General features: G+C 36.7%; 1 protein-coding gene, 1 long non-coding RNA gene and 1 pseudogene across 9 annotated transcripts in view; 2 read left to right on the forward strand and 1 right to left on the reverse strand.

Moving 5' to 3' along the window:
- Positions 1-17,500, reverse strand: part of LOC147834604 (uncharacterized) — a 70,096-nt gene that overhangs the window by 41,808 nt on the left and 10,788 nt on the right. For all 5 annotated transcript variants that reach the window (XR_015504799.2, XR_015504801.2, XR_015504800.2 and 2 more), the window contains exon 3: positions 5,974-6,077. This is a non-coding gene — a long non-coding RNA (uncharacterized LOC147834604). The remainder of the gene's footprint in view (positions 1-5,973; positions 6,078-17,500) is intronic.
- LOC147841605 (protein mago nashi homolog pseudogene) lies at positions 8,985-9,584 on the forward strand (annotated as a pseudogene).
- The window catches only part of LOC100333111 (zinc finger protein 503), a 7,863-nt gene continuing 1,243 nt past the window's right edge, over positions 10,881-17,500 (forward strand). Inside the window, exons 1-3 of one of the 4 annotated variants that reach the window (XR_015504796.1) lie at positions 10,881-11,240; positions 14,006-14,460; positions 15,790-17,135. Coding sequence is in view for 2 of the 4 variants with exons in the window: in XM_087277175.1 (XP_087133301.1) it covers positions 11,169-11,240; positions 14,006-14,366; positions 17,453-17,500 (481 nt within the window). In the remaining 2 variants the exon portion in view is untranslated. Of the gene's footprint in view, positions 11,241-14,005; positions 14,461-15,778; positions 17,136-17,452 lie in introns of those variants that run through there. The other 3 variants (XR_015504797.1, XM_087277175.1, XM_087277176.1) reach the window with 3 other exon arrangements.

Raw genomic sequence — 17,500 nt, forward strand, 5'->3', positions numbered from 1 at the left:
TACAGGTAAACACAGATCAATGAGGCGAGTGGAGAGTCTGACCGCAAATCAGCATCTTCAACACTTCAAACACATCATCAAAGAGTCGCCGAGCGCCAATCCCAGCATGCCCTGCAGCCCGCCATTGATTTACTGAGCCAGAAACCAGGAGAGCTCTGATTGGCTGATGAGCACTCTAAAAGTGTGCTGTTATTGTCCGATTAATAAAGTAGATCCGGCAGGTTTTACGTGCATATTACAGCTCTATTTCACTATCCTAAGGTGGTTCAGTGGTTAACACAGTGGCCTCACAGCAAGAAGGTCTCTGGTTCAAGTCTCGGCAGGGTCAGTTGGTGTTTCTGTGTGGAGTTTGCATGTTCTCCCCGTGTTGGCGTGGGTTTCCTCCGGGTGCTCTGGTTACAGTCCAAACACATGCGCTATAGGGGAACTGATCAACTACACTGACCGTAGTGTATGAGTGTGTGTGTGTGTGTGTGTGTGTGTGTGTGTGTGTGTGTGTGTGAATGAGTGTGTATGGGTGTTTCCCAGTACTGGGTTGCAGCTGGAAGGGCATTCGCTGTGTAAAACATATGCTGGAATAGTTGGCGGTTCATTCCGCTGTGGCGACCACTGATGTATAAGGGACTAAGCTGAAGGAAAATGAATGAATAAATGAATGAATGAAACAAGGAAATTAAAGAGGAAGTAAAAAGAAAACAAAATGGAAAATAAAAAAAGAACAGCAGAAAGGTAGAATAAGGTAAACAGGAAGGAGGAAGGAAAATTAAGTGGAAGTAGAGGAGAGGAAATGAAGCGACAGGAAGAGAGGAAAACAGGAAGCGAAGCAAAAAGTGGAAATTAAAGGAAACTGAAGAAAACTGAATGAAATGGAGGTAAATAAAAACAGAAATGAAAAAAACAAATAAATAAAAACAGGAAACAAGAGGAAGGAAAGAAAACAGGAAGGAAAAACACTTCAGGAAGGAAATAGAAAAGCTGAAGAGAAAGAAGTGAGCTGAAGTGAAAAAGGGAAGGGAAATGTGGAAAACAGAGCAGAAACATGAATATTAGAACAAGGAAAGAACAGAACAGAACAGAACAGAACAGTGGAGTAAAAAAAGAAGTGAAGAGGAAATGAAGCAAGAGGAAAAGGAAGCAAGAGGAGGAAAAGAAAACAGGAAGGGAAGAAAATAGAAAAGAAATGGGGGGAAAAGAAAGAAACAAGAGAAATACGTGGAAACGAAGGGGAAGAGAAAAAACAAGAGGAAGGGGGAAAGTAAAACTAAATGGGAAAGAGAAAAAGGAAATGAAGAAGCGAATGAAGGGAATGAAGAAGGGGAAGATGAAAGAAAGGGGAAATGTGAAAAACAAAAGAAAAGCAAACAGGAAAAACAAGGAAAGAAAAGAGGAAGAGGGAAAAAAAGAAAATGAACAGATAGAAGAGGAAAAGGAAATGAAAAGGAAAAGCAGTAGGAAGTGAAAAAGTGAGAGGAAATGGAGGAGAACAGAAAGAAAAGGAGGAGAACAGAAGCAGGAATGAGGAGTATGCGGAAGGGAAACAATGAAAAGCAGGACAGAAGTGGAAGGAAACAGGAAGGAAGGAATCTGCAGACGTGTTTTATATTTCTGTGCAGAACTCTGAAACATCTGCAGATTCATGAGGAATGATTTTGAGAGTGAAAACGACACATTCAATAATAAATACAGCCGTCTCTCATCTGTTCAGGGTTTACAATGCAAAACCAATTACATCCACTTATTTGATCAACAAAACAAGTCTCTCATATAATACATATGTACAGTACTGTATATATAAAGCAAACAAGACTTCACAAACCCAATAAATGAGCACATTAATCAATAACATTACTGAGATGAATATTAATAATGGAATAAATATACATATATCAGCACATCCAGGATGCACCAATAAATCTAGTGAATCTGTGAGGACCTACAAATGAGAAATGGAGAAAGAAAACGAGAAAATAATGAATGGAGAGATGCAGAAGAACAGAAATCACTGCACAAATGCGATATCACTCAGAGCTTCTGCTTTTCCTTAAATCCAGCTGAAAACCCTGCCAGAGGAGGACGCAGAGGAATAACACTCTGACATCACGGCACGTTTCCTCCCTCATTGCCAGATTATTCTGCTTGTTTTAATGAAAAACTCTCTTCATTTCGACTCATTATTGCTGAAAACACGAGTAGATTTTGTGCTCATCTAGAAAATGCTTCTTGATTTCAGAATATTTGATGATTTGGAGTAAGAAATCATTTCTGCACTGCTGATGATGAAAACAGAGAGGAAACAGAAAAGACAGAAGAGGAACATTCATGAAACAAAGGAGAAGTGGAGAAGAAAACAGAGTGTTAGCAGCAGTCGCAGAGCAGAACCATCTTCCTCATCCTCTCCTGAGTCTCACACACACACACACACACACACACACACACACTCCTCTATAATCCTGAGTGAAGCTTCACCACAGGTAAGCCGTGATCTGCAGCATCAGACACGCTAAGACTATTCACTGTGAACGCCTCAGAGGAGACGACACTGTGCCGACAGTAAACCCATCACTGCGCTAATGCACACACACACACACACACACACACACACACACACACACACACACATTCAATAATACTAGATGAGTTCCAGAAATCAGTCAGAACTACAGCACGTTGCAAAAGCAATGATTTCTTACTCAAGAGTTTGTGTTTTGTTTCCAGTCCAGATATCTGCAAACTCCCAAATCAAAAAGCATTTTAGCACAAAATATCGTCCTGTTATCAGAAATAATGAGTCAAAATGAAGAGAGTTTCTCCTGAAAACAAGCTAAATAATCTGCCAATGGTGTGAGTAAAATAATCTTACGTCAAAACTAAAGACTAGATGATTGTCAGATTATTCTGTATGCAGAAATGAAAATCTCTCTTCATTTTGACTCATTAATTCTGAAAACAGCACTAGATTGTTTGCTTGTCTAGAAGATGCTTCTTGATTTCATATATCTTTAGATATTTGGTCTAGAAATGAGACACACGGCAGATTGTGCGCTGCTCTGACCACATCTTTACACAAACTCTGAATATTCTCACTGTTCCTGACTCTGAAAACTGTTTTCCACTGATTATTTCTCACTCAAAACAGGCTGATAAATCTGACAATAAAGGAGAGAGAAAGCGGTGATCATGTCAGAAAAGCTCCTCGAAATGTCTGCAGCATCACAAATAAGAAGAAAGGAGAGAGGGAAGGTCAAAGTCAAACAGAAATATTGTAAATAATGAAATGAGGAAGGAAATGGAGATGATGGAAAATAAACATGAACTAAATCATCTAAACTGAAGCAGAAATGGAAAGAAAAGGAAGGAATGAAGGGGAAGAACATCATGAAACTGACGGAAGATAAAAATGAAGAAGTAAAAAGAAACAGACCTGAGAAAGAGTGTGAGGAAGTATCGAGGAAAGAGAAGGGGAAATGAGGAAGTGAAGGGGAAGGAAACTATAGAGGAAGACTATAAAGGAGAATGGGTATGAAAAAGATGATGAGTAATAAAAGACAACTGAAGAGAAAATCAAATATGCATCAAAATAAACAATAGGTCAGACTAGACGAGGAAACTGGACAGGAAATTGAAAGGAAATAGAAGAGGAAGTACAGAAAACAAGGCAAAATATAAAGGAAACGTGACCAAATGTAAAGGAAATAAAGAGGATTCAAACTAATCAGGAGAATAAAAATGTGGCGTTAAAATAAAATGCTGAAAATGTCAAAGGAAAAAAGCAAGTAAAGAAAAGTGAAAATGTGACGATTATTCAGTAAAGGAATAAAAAGATCCCTAATTTCAGCTAAAAAGCAAAATGCAGAAACTATCAGTCCATTTCCTGATGAATTACAAACAAACAAACCACAACACAATCCTGAAAGCCCACATTACAGAGGACATACACGACACCTTGAGGACATGAGAGAGAGGAAACAAACATGGAAACAGGACAAAAACAGAAGATTATAGGAGACTGTAGAAGCACTGGAATGAAGGAAACTGAAATGGGAAAATGGAGATAAAAATAAACAGATGAGAGACAAAAAAGAAAAGAAAAAGAAAAAGGAAAGGGGAGAGGAAGGAAAGAAGAGCGAAAGAGGAAATAGAAAGGAAACTGGACTGTAAAAGTAAAGCAAATGAAAAAGGAAATAAAAAGTAAAGAGGAAACAGAAGTGCTGAAGGAGAGAGGAAATGAAAAATCAAGGACATTAGAGAAAAGAAGGAAAGAACAGGGAAATAAAGAGAAAAACAGAAGTAAAATGCAAAGAAAGAAAGATGGAGAGATGATAAATGTTGGAGATAATAAACGAAAAGAAAAGAAAGATGAAGGAGAAATAAACAACACTGAAATGGGAATCACGAGAAAAGAAAAAAGAAAAGGAAAAGAAAAGAGAGAGGAAGAAAGAAGAGGGAAAGGGGGAATACAAAGAAAACATAACTGGAGAAGTAAAGGAAATAAAAGTCAAGAGGAAACAGAAGAGCTGCAGGAGAGAGGAGATGGAAAATAAAGGACATCAGAAAAATGAAGGAAAGAAAGAAAGAAAGAAAGAAAGAAAGAAAGAATGAATGAATGAATGTAAATGCCACAGTAAAGGAAAATGAAGGATCAGGAAACTACTAAAGGAAGTAAAGTCTGTTGGAGACGGTGAATGAAAGGAAAAGAACAGAGAAATGAAGAGGAAATGAGGAAATGAGGAAATGAGGAATCAACATGAAAATGGAGATAAAAATAAACAGAAGTGAGACGGAAGTGAAGGAAATCAAAAGGGAATGGGAGAGGAAGGACAGAAGAGGGAAAAGGGGAAACAAAGGAAACATGATCAATGAACGAGTGCAGAACTACAGCTCAGAGGAAAAAGTGTGTGTGTGAGAGTGTGTGTGTGTGTGTGTATATGCATGTGCCTCTGTGCATGTGAGTGTGTGTGTGTGAACTGTCCTGAAGAAACTGTGAGAGACAGTAAAGCGGCTGCGGCTGTCAGGCTGTTCTCAGATCAGTCTGACTGTAATACGGCAGCTGTCGAGCGGCGTTCGTTCCACACACACTCACACACACTGATGAGCAGAACTGAAGTGTTTCTGACCCTCCTGCTGATCATAAGATGACCGTCTGTAATCCTCACACTTACACACAGCTTTACTAATGAAGCAGACACCCTTAACACACACACACACACACACACACACACACACACACACACACACACACACACACACACACACACCTGAGCTGAAGATCACCTGTCAACAAGCTGATCTGAGAGAACACACACACACACACACACACACGTGCGCGCACACACACACACACACACACACACTCACAGCTCACTGTATTATCAGTATTTTTGTCTAATAAGTTAAAAAGTAATTAAATATATTACAAAAACAAATGATGAATAAGTATGATGGATATTGTTAAGATAAATAAATGCATTCTTTAGAAGAAAATCAAACAAACTTAAAGTTTATAAAAATAATAGATAAAAATAATCAAATAAAGTAAAATGACGCATTTATTTTTCTAAATATTGTACGAGTATTGTTGTATGATGATTTTAGTAATATTTTCTTTGCAGAAGTTCATCAAACCTTGAAGTTTGTTTGAAAAGAAGAAGAGAAATATTCAAACGACACGTTTATTTGTTTAATAAATGCAAACAGCATTATTCAGTGAAAGCTGACTATTAATATGCTTCTTTATTAACACAAACATGTTTTGAGGCCGGACTTTTCCTGATCTTTGACTTTCTTTGTGATTTCTGGATTTACACAAACAAAAGTCAATAATTGATATTAATTCTTGATGATAATATAAATTAATAAAATTACTAACAATATTTTCTAGCCAGAAGGTCAAACAAGTTGCTGTAAAATATATGCAAAAATAAACACCTAGATAAAAGTTTGTGCGTGCGTGTGTGTGTGTGTTTTACTGCTCACCGTATGTTTGCGTCTTCTGCTTCTTTCTCTTCTGAAGCTGCGATTAATGAGCAGATGATGATGATGATGATGATGATGGTGATAACAAGCTGAGCTTCATCATCCTGAAAACACAGTTGCAGTCTCTGTTAATCACCAACATCTACTCCAGTTCAGCACAGAAACACTCACAGAACATTTAGAAATCTCCAGAGTGGAATTTACCAAGAAAATGTTTCATTTCATACATTTTTAAGCTTGTTTAAAATGAATAAAATAATAAAATAAAATAAATTAAAATAAAATGATAAATAAATAATAAATAAATAAGCAAACTACATTAAATTAAAAAATAATATAATTAAATTACAAATTAAATAAAAACACAAAATACAATAAAACATTAATTTAATTGATAAATAATTTAAAAACTTAAAAAACATATATAAAATTAAGTAATTTTTTAATAAAATAAACAATTAAATCTAAAATGAAATTAAATAAAACAAAGATTATTTGTTTTTTAATTAATTTATATAATTATTACCACATTAGTAATATTCTTTTTTTATAGAAAAAAAGTGGATATATTATTTTTGAGGTCAGTATTGGGGAGATTTATGAATTTACACATAGAAGTAAACAATTAATATTAATTAATACTAATAATTAATTTAATTTTACGTAGCAACGGAATCTCAGAATTTCCCAAGGAAATACATGAATTAAATATATCAGTGCATAAAAACATGAAATTACTTAATACATTTCACAAAAATAATTAGATTCAAGCATTTAATTGTATTATATATTAAATAGATTTAGTGTGTGTGTGTAAACAATGTGTAACAAATGACATTCTGCATTGCTTTATTTATTTTTGCATTTATTTATGTATTTCCTACAAGCTTAAAATCAGTAATTATTATCACTAATTAAATGTAATATTATTGACTAAAGCTTTTAAGCCAAACTCTGCTTTTTGCTGTATGTATAATAATATATTATCAATCAACAGGTCATGTTTAGGTAGAGAAAAAAATAAAATGACAACAAAACAAAAATGATGCATAAAAACAAATAAATGCATAAAATTTTAACTAATATGGCTTTAATCATATAAAACAGAAGGAATGCATATTATTGAGACTAATACTGCTATAAAATAAAAATAAAAAAACTGCTTTTGCCTTAATAAAAATGTACAAATATAAACGCATATTAAACTATTTTTGATTATTAAAATTAAAAAACTTAATTCATATTAAACTAATTTTTTTAACTAATAATGTCATTTTACAAATAAAAAACACATTAATTAAACATATTTTGCTTTAATAAATATTTTTTAAATGCATATTAAACCAATTACGTTAAGGAAACGCATATTAAACAAATATTTAACAAAATTAATAAAACAGTAATGCATATTAAACTAATTTCACTTTAATCAAATTTAATAATAATCTAACTAATTTAGCTTTAATAACCTGCGTAAAAAACTGTAAAATTTACTGTGAAAAACCAGCAACTGTTGACAGAACTCTCTTTCTGAACTCTACAGTAAACTACCGTCTGTCAGTCATTTATAATATTATACAGCAGTATGAAAATCCACACATCATACATGTATTAATTAAAAAGTACCACAGTAAAGTCAACAAAGTCAATAAACAGTCAAGAGTCATGCAGGGAATTGTGGGACAGTCCATGTACAGTTATTAACCCTATATGGTTAACCAGGTCACAGCATTATACTGTAGCATGTTCACAGTATTTTACCGTTGAGTTACTCCTCTTTACAGTGTGTGTGTGGCGCCACTCAGGCTGCAGTGTGTGTGTTTATGTGCATGCGTGGAGTGTTCCATTAATATGGCAGAGGGGTGTGAAATATCGAGGAGGCGTTCAAACTTTCTCCTCAGACCTGCTGTAATGTGCTGGCATATGCTGGACTCATCCATCAGCTGAACTGTAAAGGGGGAGCTTCTGTTTCTGGAGCTCTAAATCACAGCTGGAGCCCAAGCTGACCCCCCAGCAGAGACACGTTCATCAGTCCAGAGCTGAGCCAAACCATTCAGACGTAAATATACAAAAGAAATATACAAATAAATGTGTATATAAATGTGCACACATTGTCTTAGTAGTGTCGCACTGTGGCCTGACAGCAAGAAGGTTGCTAGTTCAAGCCCCAGCCATATGTTCTCCCCGTGTTGGCGTGGGTTTCCTCCGGGTGCTCCGGTTACAGTCCAAACACATGCGCTATAGGCGAACTGGCCGTAGTGTGTGAGTGTGTGTGTGAATGAGTGTGTATGGGTGTTTCCCAGTACTGGGTTGCAGCTGAAAGAGCATTCGCTGTGTAAAACATATGCTGGAATAGTTGGTGGTTCATTCCACGGTGGCGATCCTTGATTAATAAAGGACTAAGCTGAAGGAGAGTGAGTGAATGTAGCGTAATTATAAAATGTAAATCAACAGTTTCATGTCTCGTGTTTACACTGTAGAAATAAACAACACAGCTGGATTAAGCTGACACATTTAAGTGGATTAAACAAAACAAGTACTGTGCGTTCACACCGGAAGTGGCAAGAGCGACGACGTAGCGGGAAGGCGTTCATTTTCAATAATAGCCGGCGGCGATAAGCGGAGAGGAGCAGCGCGTGGCTTCTTCACCGGTGTGGGCGTCGAGCAGAGTTCAACTTTATGGTAATGAGCTATGATGCGGCTTGGCGGCGACCAATCAGAATGTAGAAGTCCACCGCCTGAGAGGAGTCCACAGGACAGTCACTGTGAACTTTGGTTCGGTCCACAGTTGTTCCCAAGGGTTTGATCATTGCGGTCGCCGGATTCCCAGTTATTTGCGATGTTTTCTTACAGGAACATTACACAAGTTACTGATGTGCAGTAATGTTATGTATGTTTCTTTTTTTTAAGCAGAAATCTGGATACTGTAGGTTGTTGAAGCTAAAGCGATTCCTTGAAGGAGCAGTATTTGTGCAGATATATAGACGGTTTCTTTAATCCCGCGCACAGTCATGTCCGTCAGTGACTTTTATTTGAGGCACTGTGGGGAATTAAGGTAAATTGGGTCACGATTTTCTGGAATTTGAATTCAGACGGAAAGCGGAGATCTGCAAACAACAGCAAAAAGAACAACATCATGATCTGAAAAGAGGCTTAGAGGTGTGATGGAGGAGTTGAAGAGAATCATTGACGACACTGAAATCTCTAAACATCATGCCTTGGCCTCCTCCACACAGGAACTGGAGATTGTGATTGGTGATGAGCACATTTCTTTCACAACCTCTAAATACGCATCTTTAATTGATGTAAACCAGTCCAAGGACCCAGAAGGACTGAGAGTTTTCCTGGTTACCTGGTTCAGGATCTCAAATGCTTGTTTTCAGTCTCATCGGCCTCCACATCAATATCAAGCCCATCTCTCTGCCCGTTTTCAGATCGTGTTTTAGTTATGGTTTGAGCTACTCTCAGCATTTGCAGATTGTTCGGTGGTTAGTTTTGTTGTTTATGAAATGTGTTCGACTGTTAAAAATAAAACATCGGGAATCTCATGTGACAGTACAACAGTACTGCTGCTTCAGGATTTATCAACACAATCTCACGGCAATCCGTAACGTTTGGATTTAGTGGCTAACTCGTATGAATTCATACGGTCTAATACGTACAAATTAGTCTGATTTGCTCATCCCCAATGACGGTTGGGTTTAGGGGTGGGGTTAGGTGCCACGCCTCCTTTTTAAATTCGTACAACTTCGTACGACTGAACTCGTATGAATTAGATACTAAACTGGCAAAACGTAAAACACTTACGATGTCTCGTGAGATTAGGCTGGATATTTCAGACACCACACAGCACACGCAGCTCCATCATCCATTGATAAATGAATTTAATATAAAGAGCGCAACATTTTCAGGCTGGAGAGCATGTTTAATGCAGGAATGTGGCTGATATGCTGCAGCGGCCCCTTTAAATACGAGATCAATGTAGTGAATGTTGACGCTCTCGCTGCTGGAGCTGAAGACAGCGACCTCTGCCACTCTCACCGCCTTCAGTGTGAACGCACAGTCAGGTTAAAAATCAGAGGAGGTGTGCTGTTTCAGCTCATTTTAAATAAGTAGTGTGAACAAGCAGAAAAATCCTGTATTTAGTGGAGAGATGGATGTTTTACAGTGTTCATGCTGGCTTTCCTCACTGTTTCCCACACATCTGCTGCACCTGTCAATCACAGCACACTGCAATGTGATTGGCTGATGGAGAACACTACGTTATTATTCATGCAAACATTATGCAGACAAAACACCTCAACGATGAATTTTCACAATCAAATCATAAATAATGCATCTATTGACGCATTTTAAGTTTCAACTCTTAAAACAAACATTAATTACACTCTGAACTTTTGTCCACATTGACCAACTTTGTGTTGAAATAACCCTCATTTGTTGAGTGTGGTGGATAAATGAATACTTTTAAAGCTACAGAAACACTTCTAATTATACTTGCGTTATTAGTATCACAACTCTAATCAGATCGGAATATTATAAATATTTTGCATAAGCTATACTAGTAAGAATATTTACACCTATTTTTAGCCCATCACTGAATATATGTATTCATTTTTTTATTTTAATTCTAGTAATTTTATTTACTATCATGCAAAGTTGTATATGATGTATGCACTGTACCAAACTCGTGTTTCTAACGGCACTTGCATTGTAAATCAGAAATAAAGTCAGTATTATTTAATTTCCTCTTATATTTAACCCTCCCAAAATCATTTCACATACAAAACTGAAAACAAACGCCCACTGCAGTAACGTCACACGCCCCCCGGACCTGTCAATCCCCGATCGCTGCGCTGTGATTGGCCGGCGGTGAAGGCTTTAATCTCGTGCGCTCGTGAACGCGCGGCAGTGTGGAGAGTGCGCGGATGCTGAGAGTGTGTCCGCTCCATTACTCCTGCATTAATAACCTCTGGTGAGAAGACGGATTACTCTGTTTTACTGTACTGTATCTGTTTATAACACCGGGACGCACTTGTTGGAGATACTTGACGGCTGTTTGAAGATGCGTTTGCAGACCGCGGCACATTCTGGATGTGTTTAGGGTACTGTGTCTGGTTCAGTGTGGGAGAAAAGCCGACAGTTCCAGAGCCGCAGATCCAGAGCCCCGTAGAGCCGCACAACCAGACCCGGCCATGCTGAGCGGACACCTCCTGCACCCGGAGTACCTGCAGCCTCTGCCGGCCGCGCCCGTCAGCCCCATCGAGGTACACAGATGCGCTGTACACTGAGTAAACACTGGATATACACTCACCACAGAGTGCTCGTATCTATAATACGCATAATGTTAAGAGTAGGTCATCTGTAGCCGTAATATAGGCGAAAAGTACGACCATTACAAAAGAGAAATTAATCTTTGAAAAGTTTTGATGCAAATTAAAAAACTACTAAAATAAATAAATAAATAAATAAAATGTAAAAAAATTCGAGGTAAAGACGCTTTTTACAGTTTCTACTTATAAAGAGGTCACAGATTGAAACATAATAAATGTAATAAATAAAAGTAATATATTTCCATGTAGCCTATTTAAATGTCAAAAACATAATTAAATATGACATTTTTCCACACTTTTTCTGTATATGGTGCCCATGCATACGTGTCACATTTAATGTCATGTATAATATAATATTTTACAGGCTTAAATGCCATGAAATTGGAAATATGCTGTCAAATACTTATACATGATAACACTTTAAATTGGGAATTATTATGCATTTGGAAAATCTATTCAACAATGCTTCACATATATGTGAATATACTGCACTTTCATATGGACTGAATATCTGAATATCTATACTGAATCCATATTCATTAACCCTTATGATGACGATCCAATTACAAAAGTCAATCTTTTGAAAAAATAAGTAAATAAATAAAATATAAATCATTACGCTAATCATTATTTTTCTATTTTTTCATGAACTGGTATATTTAGACTGTAAAAAAATTATATGATCAATTAGTCCTGACACGGTTTTAGATCATTGATACTTATTAAACTGAGCTAATCATGTTCTGACTTAATTTTATTATTTACGCAAGCTGATTTAAGTCAGTTTGACAAGATGAGTTTGATGGACTTATTTATTTTATTTATTAGATTTATTTTATTCAGCATAAAAATTTAAGGCAACCAGAATTTATTTCACATTGTAGATGTTATTATTTTTTTTCTATGCAATTGAATTTTTTTGTATTTGTGTAAAAATAGTAAGTGCATAATAATTTATAATTAAATACTTCAATAATTATATTAATGTAATGCATTAGAAAAGTCACTATTAGACTATCTTATAATTCTGTAAGATAAAAGTTCCTCAGTGAACATATAAACAACAAATCTGATACGCAAAAATTCTATAAAATCAAAAAATTATGTAAATGAACCATCCAAAAAACAAAATATGTGTATTTGCAAAAAAACACTGATTTCTGACAAATTATAAAATGATGGTCATGCATTTCTGTGCAGATTAACTCTTCAAAAACGCACACACACAGACACACACACACACACATATGATTCATTTTATTTGGAATGACTAATACTATTAAAACAACACAGCATCCAAATAATCGTAAGGAGCCCATAATGTTTCACAATAAAAGCAGCATGCAACCATTGATGATCTTTTGCGTGGCACTAGACACTCAATCCATTCTGCGTGCAGTATTAAGTAAATGGATTAAGGATAGAGATGGCATCGTCTTCTCCACACATGAAGACTGCCTATTATTGCAGATACAGAACAATACTTTGCAATTTGTTTAGAGTTTTTTTTACTGAGTCCGGCAATTTGTAGTCCTCTCACACACAGTTTATGAACATGCCCAAGGCTACCGTAAATTAAAACCACCAACTTTGTGTTGTAGCCACACACTTTCAGAGCATTCACTAATGGTTGGTACACACACACACACACACACACACACACACACGTCTGTCATATTTTGATTTGTTTCTTCAAGACTGACCTATTTTCAACTCTGCAGGTATTGTAGCTATAAACAGAAGGAAATTAATCATCCATGCTGTCGTCTGCAAACACATTTATTGCAGATACAGAAGGATATAATAAACCTGCTGACGTCTGATTTAAAGTCTGCAGTGCTTCAGATTTAAGGTTCTCAAGTCATGCAAAAAAATCAAATGCAATGCCAAAACACAAATAAAGACAAAAGAAAAGCCTGAAACGCGCTTGATGGACACAGTTATTTATTATGCATGAGAGAATATTTACAGAGACACAAAGAGGGTTACACAACTCCACTGAGAAAATTATACGAGTCTAGGAAAGAGTTTTACATGCAATATCATTACTAGACTCACATATATCAACATCTTTTCTGAAAATTAATCAGTAAGCTTGTTTATTTACAATTATAGATTTTACATTTAACAAGAAAAAGCAATAAATTAATAAGAATGATTTATTGAGACCAATGCACACACTGCAAACATGCCTTTCTAGAGTTTTGTCTTGTTTCTAGTCTATTTTCTATATATCTCTAAGTCAAAAATATAGTGTTGTTTTCAGAAATAATGAGTCAAAATGAAGAGAGCTTTTCATTAAAACAAGCAAATAAATCTGAAAAGGGGGAAGAAACAATCTAGTTTTCAAATTGAAATAAGATTGTTTGGCAGATAGTACTAAAAAATATGATTCTGGATTTACTCAATTATTTTAAGGTAACATTGCAAACAATGTATGAGCTGAATCTAAACCAACCAATTGAATTGAGTGATGTTCAACTTATTTTCTTTGTTTAAACTCAGCCCAGATCAACTGTTAAACACTACTAACCTTACAATAAATGTAGTAAATCCAATGAAGAGCTGTTTTTCCAGCGTTCTTGTTTGAGGAATCCTATTTAAACAAGACAAAACCTCTAAGAAAAGCCTGTTCTGCAGTGCACTGGCCAGCACAGCAGCAGTGTGAAATCTCTTATTTAAGCAGCTCTTCTCCACAGCTGGATGCCAAGAAGAGTCCTCTGGCTCTGCTGGCCCAGACCTGCTCTCAGATCGGGAAGTCTGGTCCTCCTTCCCCGGGCAGAGACTGCAGAACCAGCCCCCTGAAGATCTGCCAGATCGGAGCCGAAGACAGATCCAGCTTCCAGCCGTACTGTAAATCCCCGGAGAGCAGAGACTCCAGCGCGGAGAAGAGCGGTGCTCGGGCCGGGAGCGCCATCTGCAGGCCGGACACCCCGCGCTCCGGCACCGGCAGCCCGAGCTCCAGCAGCGGAAGCGGCCGAGCTGAGGCTCCGCGGGCAGGCAGGAGGAGCAGTGATACCCGCCGGAGCTCCAGCCCGGAGAAACCCGACAGCACCGCGGGTCAGTGTCGAGTCAGCAGAGGACGAGATTATTAGTCCTCATGTGAAGCTTACATTCCAATATATTACAGTTGAACAGATTCAGGAGTTTCTCAGTGTTTCCTCTAATATTTGTTCTTCTGGAGAAAGTCTGATTTGTTTTATTTCGGCTAGAATAAAAGCAGTTTTAATTGTTTAAACACCATTTTAAGCTCAATATTATTATCCCCTTTAAGCTATATTTGTTTTCAATAGTCTACAGAACAAACCATCGTTATACAATAACTTGCCTAATTACCCTAACCTGCCTAGTTACCCTAATTACCCTAGTGAAGCCTTTACATGTCACTGTAAGCTGTATAGAAGTGTCTTGAAGAATATCTAGTCTAATATTATTACTGTCATCATGACAAAGAGAAAATAAATCAGTTATCAGAGATGAGTTATTAACACTATTATGATTAGAAATGTGTTGGAGAAATCTGCTCTCCATTAAACAGAAATTGGGGGAATAAATAAACGGGGTCTAATAATTCAGGGGGGCTAATAATTCTGACTTCAACTGTATATATATTCAATGCTCAGCATAATTGACTTAAACCTCCTTATTCCTCCATTTCAGTGAGTATAGTCAGTGTATTTTGGTGCATTTAAACAAAACAGATTTATTAAACAGATATATTTATTCATTTAATAGTTTAGTCACCAAACATACAGAGAAACTTAAAGATAAAACAATTAAATTCAAGCAAAATATTTCAAAAACAAATGACAACCTACAAAAACCCTTTATTGCTTCTCTTGAATCTTCCTCTTTTGTGAAGGTGTGTTTAATATTTTCTCTGGCATGTAAATGTGGCTGTGCTAGTGTTTGGAGCGTTATCATCGGTTATTGTGTTAGATCAGCTCCAGATCTGGCTTCAGCACTGACTAATCTAATGTATCTGCACACATATAATATTGTAGAGCTTCCTATTATACATGTGCATTTAAAAGAGAGATTTGTGAAGAGTGTACGCATACAAGTCAGAATTATTAGCCCCCCTGACTTATTAGCGCCCCTGTTTATTTTTTTTACCCATTTTCTGTTTAACGAAGGGAAGATTGTTCCAACACATCTCTAATCATAATAGTGTTAATAACTCATCTCTAATCACTGATTTATTTCCTCTTTGTCATTATGACAGTAAATAATATTAGACTAGATATTCTTCAAGACACTAGTGTTCAGCTTACAGTGACATGTAAAGGCTTCACTAGGGTAATTAGGGTAACTAGGCAGGTTAGGGTAATTAGGCAAGTTATTGTATATTGATGGTTTGTTCTGGAGACTACTAATAAACAAATTAGCTCAAAGGGACTAATCATTTTGTCTATCAAATTTTTAAAAAAAATTTAAACTGCTTTTATTCTAGCCGAAATAAAACAAATCAGACTTTCTCCAGAAGAACAAATATTATCAGACATACTGTGAACATTTCCTCAATCTGTTCAACATTTAACAAAAAAAAAAGAGAAACAAAATTCAAAAGGGGGTGAATAATTCTGACTTCAGCTGTCTACGCTGAGCACTGTATATATGCACACACTACTGGTCAAGCGTTTGGGCTCAGTGTGATCTGAATGTTTAAAATCAGCTTCTCCTGCTCACCAAGGCTGCGTTTAATCATCAATACAAATAGAAAAACTGAAATGTCTTCAGAGTCACATGATGCTTCAGAAATTACTCTAATATCAATTATTATTATTATTATTTTTAATGAAAGCAGTAATGACTGGAGTAATCGTTTAATTTGAAACTACGTACAATAAGAGCTGTTATTTACCATTTTAATAAATATTTAACAATTTCCTCTTTACATTTAATAAAAACCGCCCTCATAAACAGTAATTTACTTAAAAAAACATGAAAACAGAATAAACTGACCCCAAAGTTTTGACGGGTACTGTACATATGTGTATATTTATATATATATTAACCCAGTTGATGTTAGATTTAAAGCCTCTGCAGTGGTTTGTATTGAAGTAGTCATGCACAAAACACTCATACTGCCATCAAGACAAGTAAAGAGTCTGCTGAAGCTTATGAAATCAGATGAAATGATGTGTTTACACATGCGCATTACTGATGTACATAGATATATACACTAGATATGGCATAGGGACCCTGAGCATGCGTCAATAGCGCCGCCACATTGGTACAGTGCTCCCAGCACAAGTGTCATTCAACCGCACTAGTCAAGACAGTGTTATTACGTGAAGATGCGGGACTTTAGCGCTGTCTACGGGTGTAGTAACGAGCAAACAAAGAAAACAAAGCACAAAGGCAGAACATTTCAGAGGTAATATTAAGTTTTTTTTCTGTTTTTGTATGTTCTGAACTTTTGTGCTAATCAGGTAACGTTATTGATGATAACAGTCACTTTCTGCATTCACCATACGGCAAAGCAGCTCCAACTCACACTAAACACTCGGCTTATGCTAGTTTTGTTGAATAAAATCAGCAAACAATGCAAAATAAATATGACAACGAGATGCTGCGCTGCCAGAAACTTTTTGTCGGCTAGTGAAAGAGTCGTTCGGGGGATTCATTCACAAATGAATCGCTCCCTCCGAGAAGTGAAAGCAGGAGAGGAGCTGTGTTTCAGGACATGATTAGATTAAATTTAACAGGGAGGGTGAATAGTACATTTCTGTACACACAAACACAAGCTGTTTGTCAGGAATGCCCGTGCGGTCACTGATCTATCAATGTAGAAAAGTGAAGTAAAATTATAATTTTCAGAATTAGAAAAAAAAAATTACATACTAACATCCAGGAAACTCCCGATCTCAGATATATGTGTATATGTGTATATCTCTGGCTTTGGATGGCCACAGTCCTCCACTGTACCTTGGTCCCCCATTCATTTCAAAGGAGCGCTACCCTGTAGCAAGATGGCGGCGCTATTGACGCATTCCGTCCAATAGACAACAACAGGCCAGGCCACATCTAGTGTATATATCTATGACTGATGTACAGCATCAGTGTGAGCGTCACACACCTACAGCTGTCCTCCACTAGTGGACTGTTCTGTTCATCTCTGTGTTGTCCGTCTCTGATTGCAGACTCCAGCAAAGCGCAGGAGGTGTGCAGACCCGAGGGCTCGGTGTTGG

The sequence above is a fragment of the Danio rerio genome, chromosome 12, assembly GCF_052040795.2.
Source record: "Danio rerio strain M-AB ecotype USA chromosome 12, GRCz13ab, whole genome shotgun sequence".
NCBI classification, from domain to species: Eukaryota; Metazoa; Chordata; class Actinopteri; order Cypriniformes; family Danionidae; genus Danio; species Danio rerio.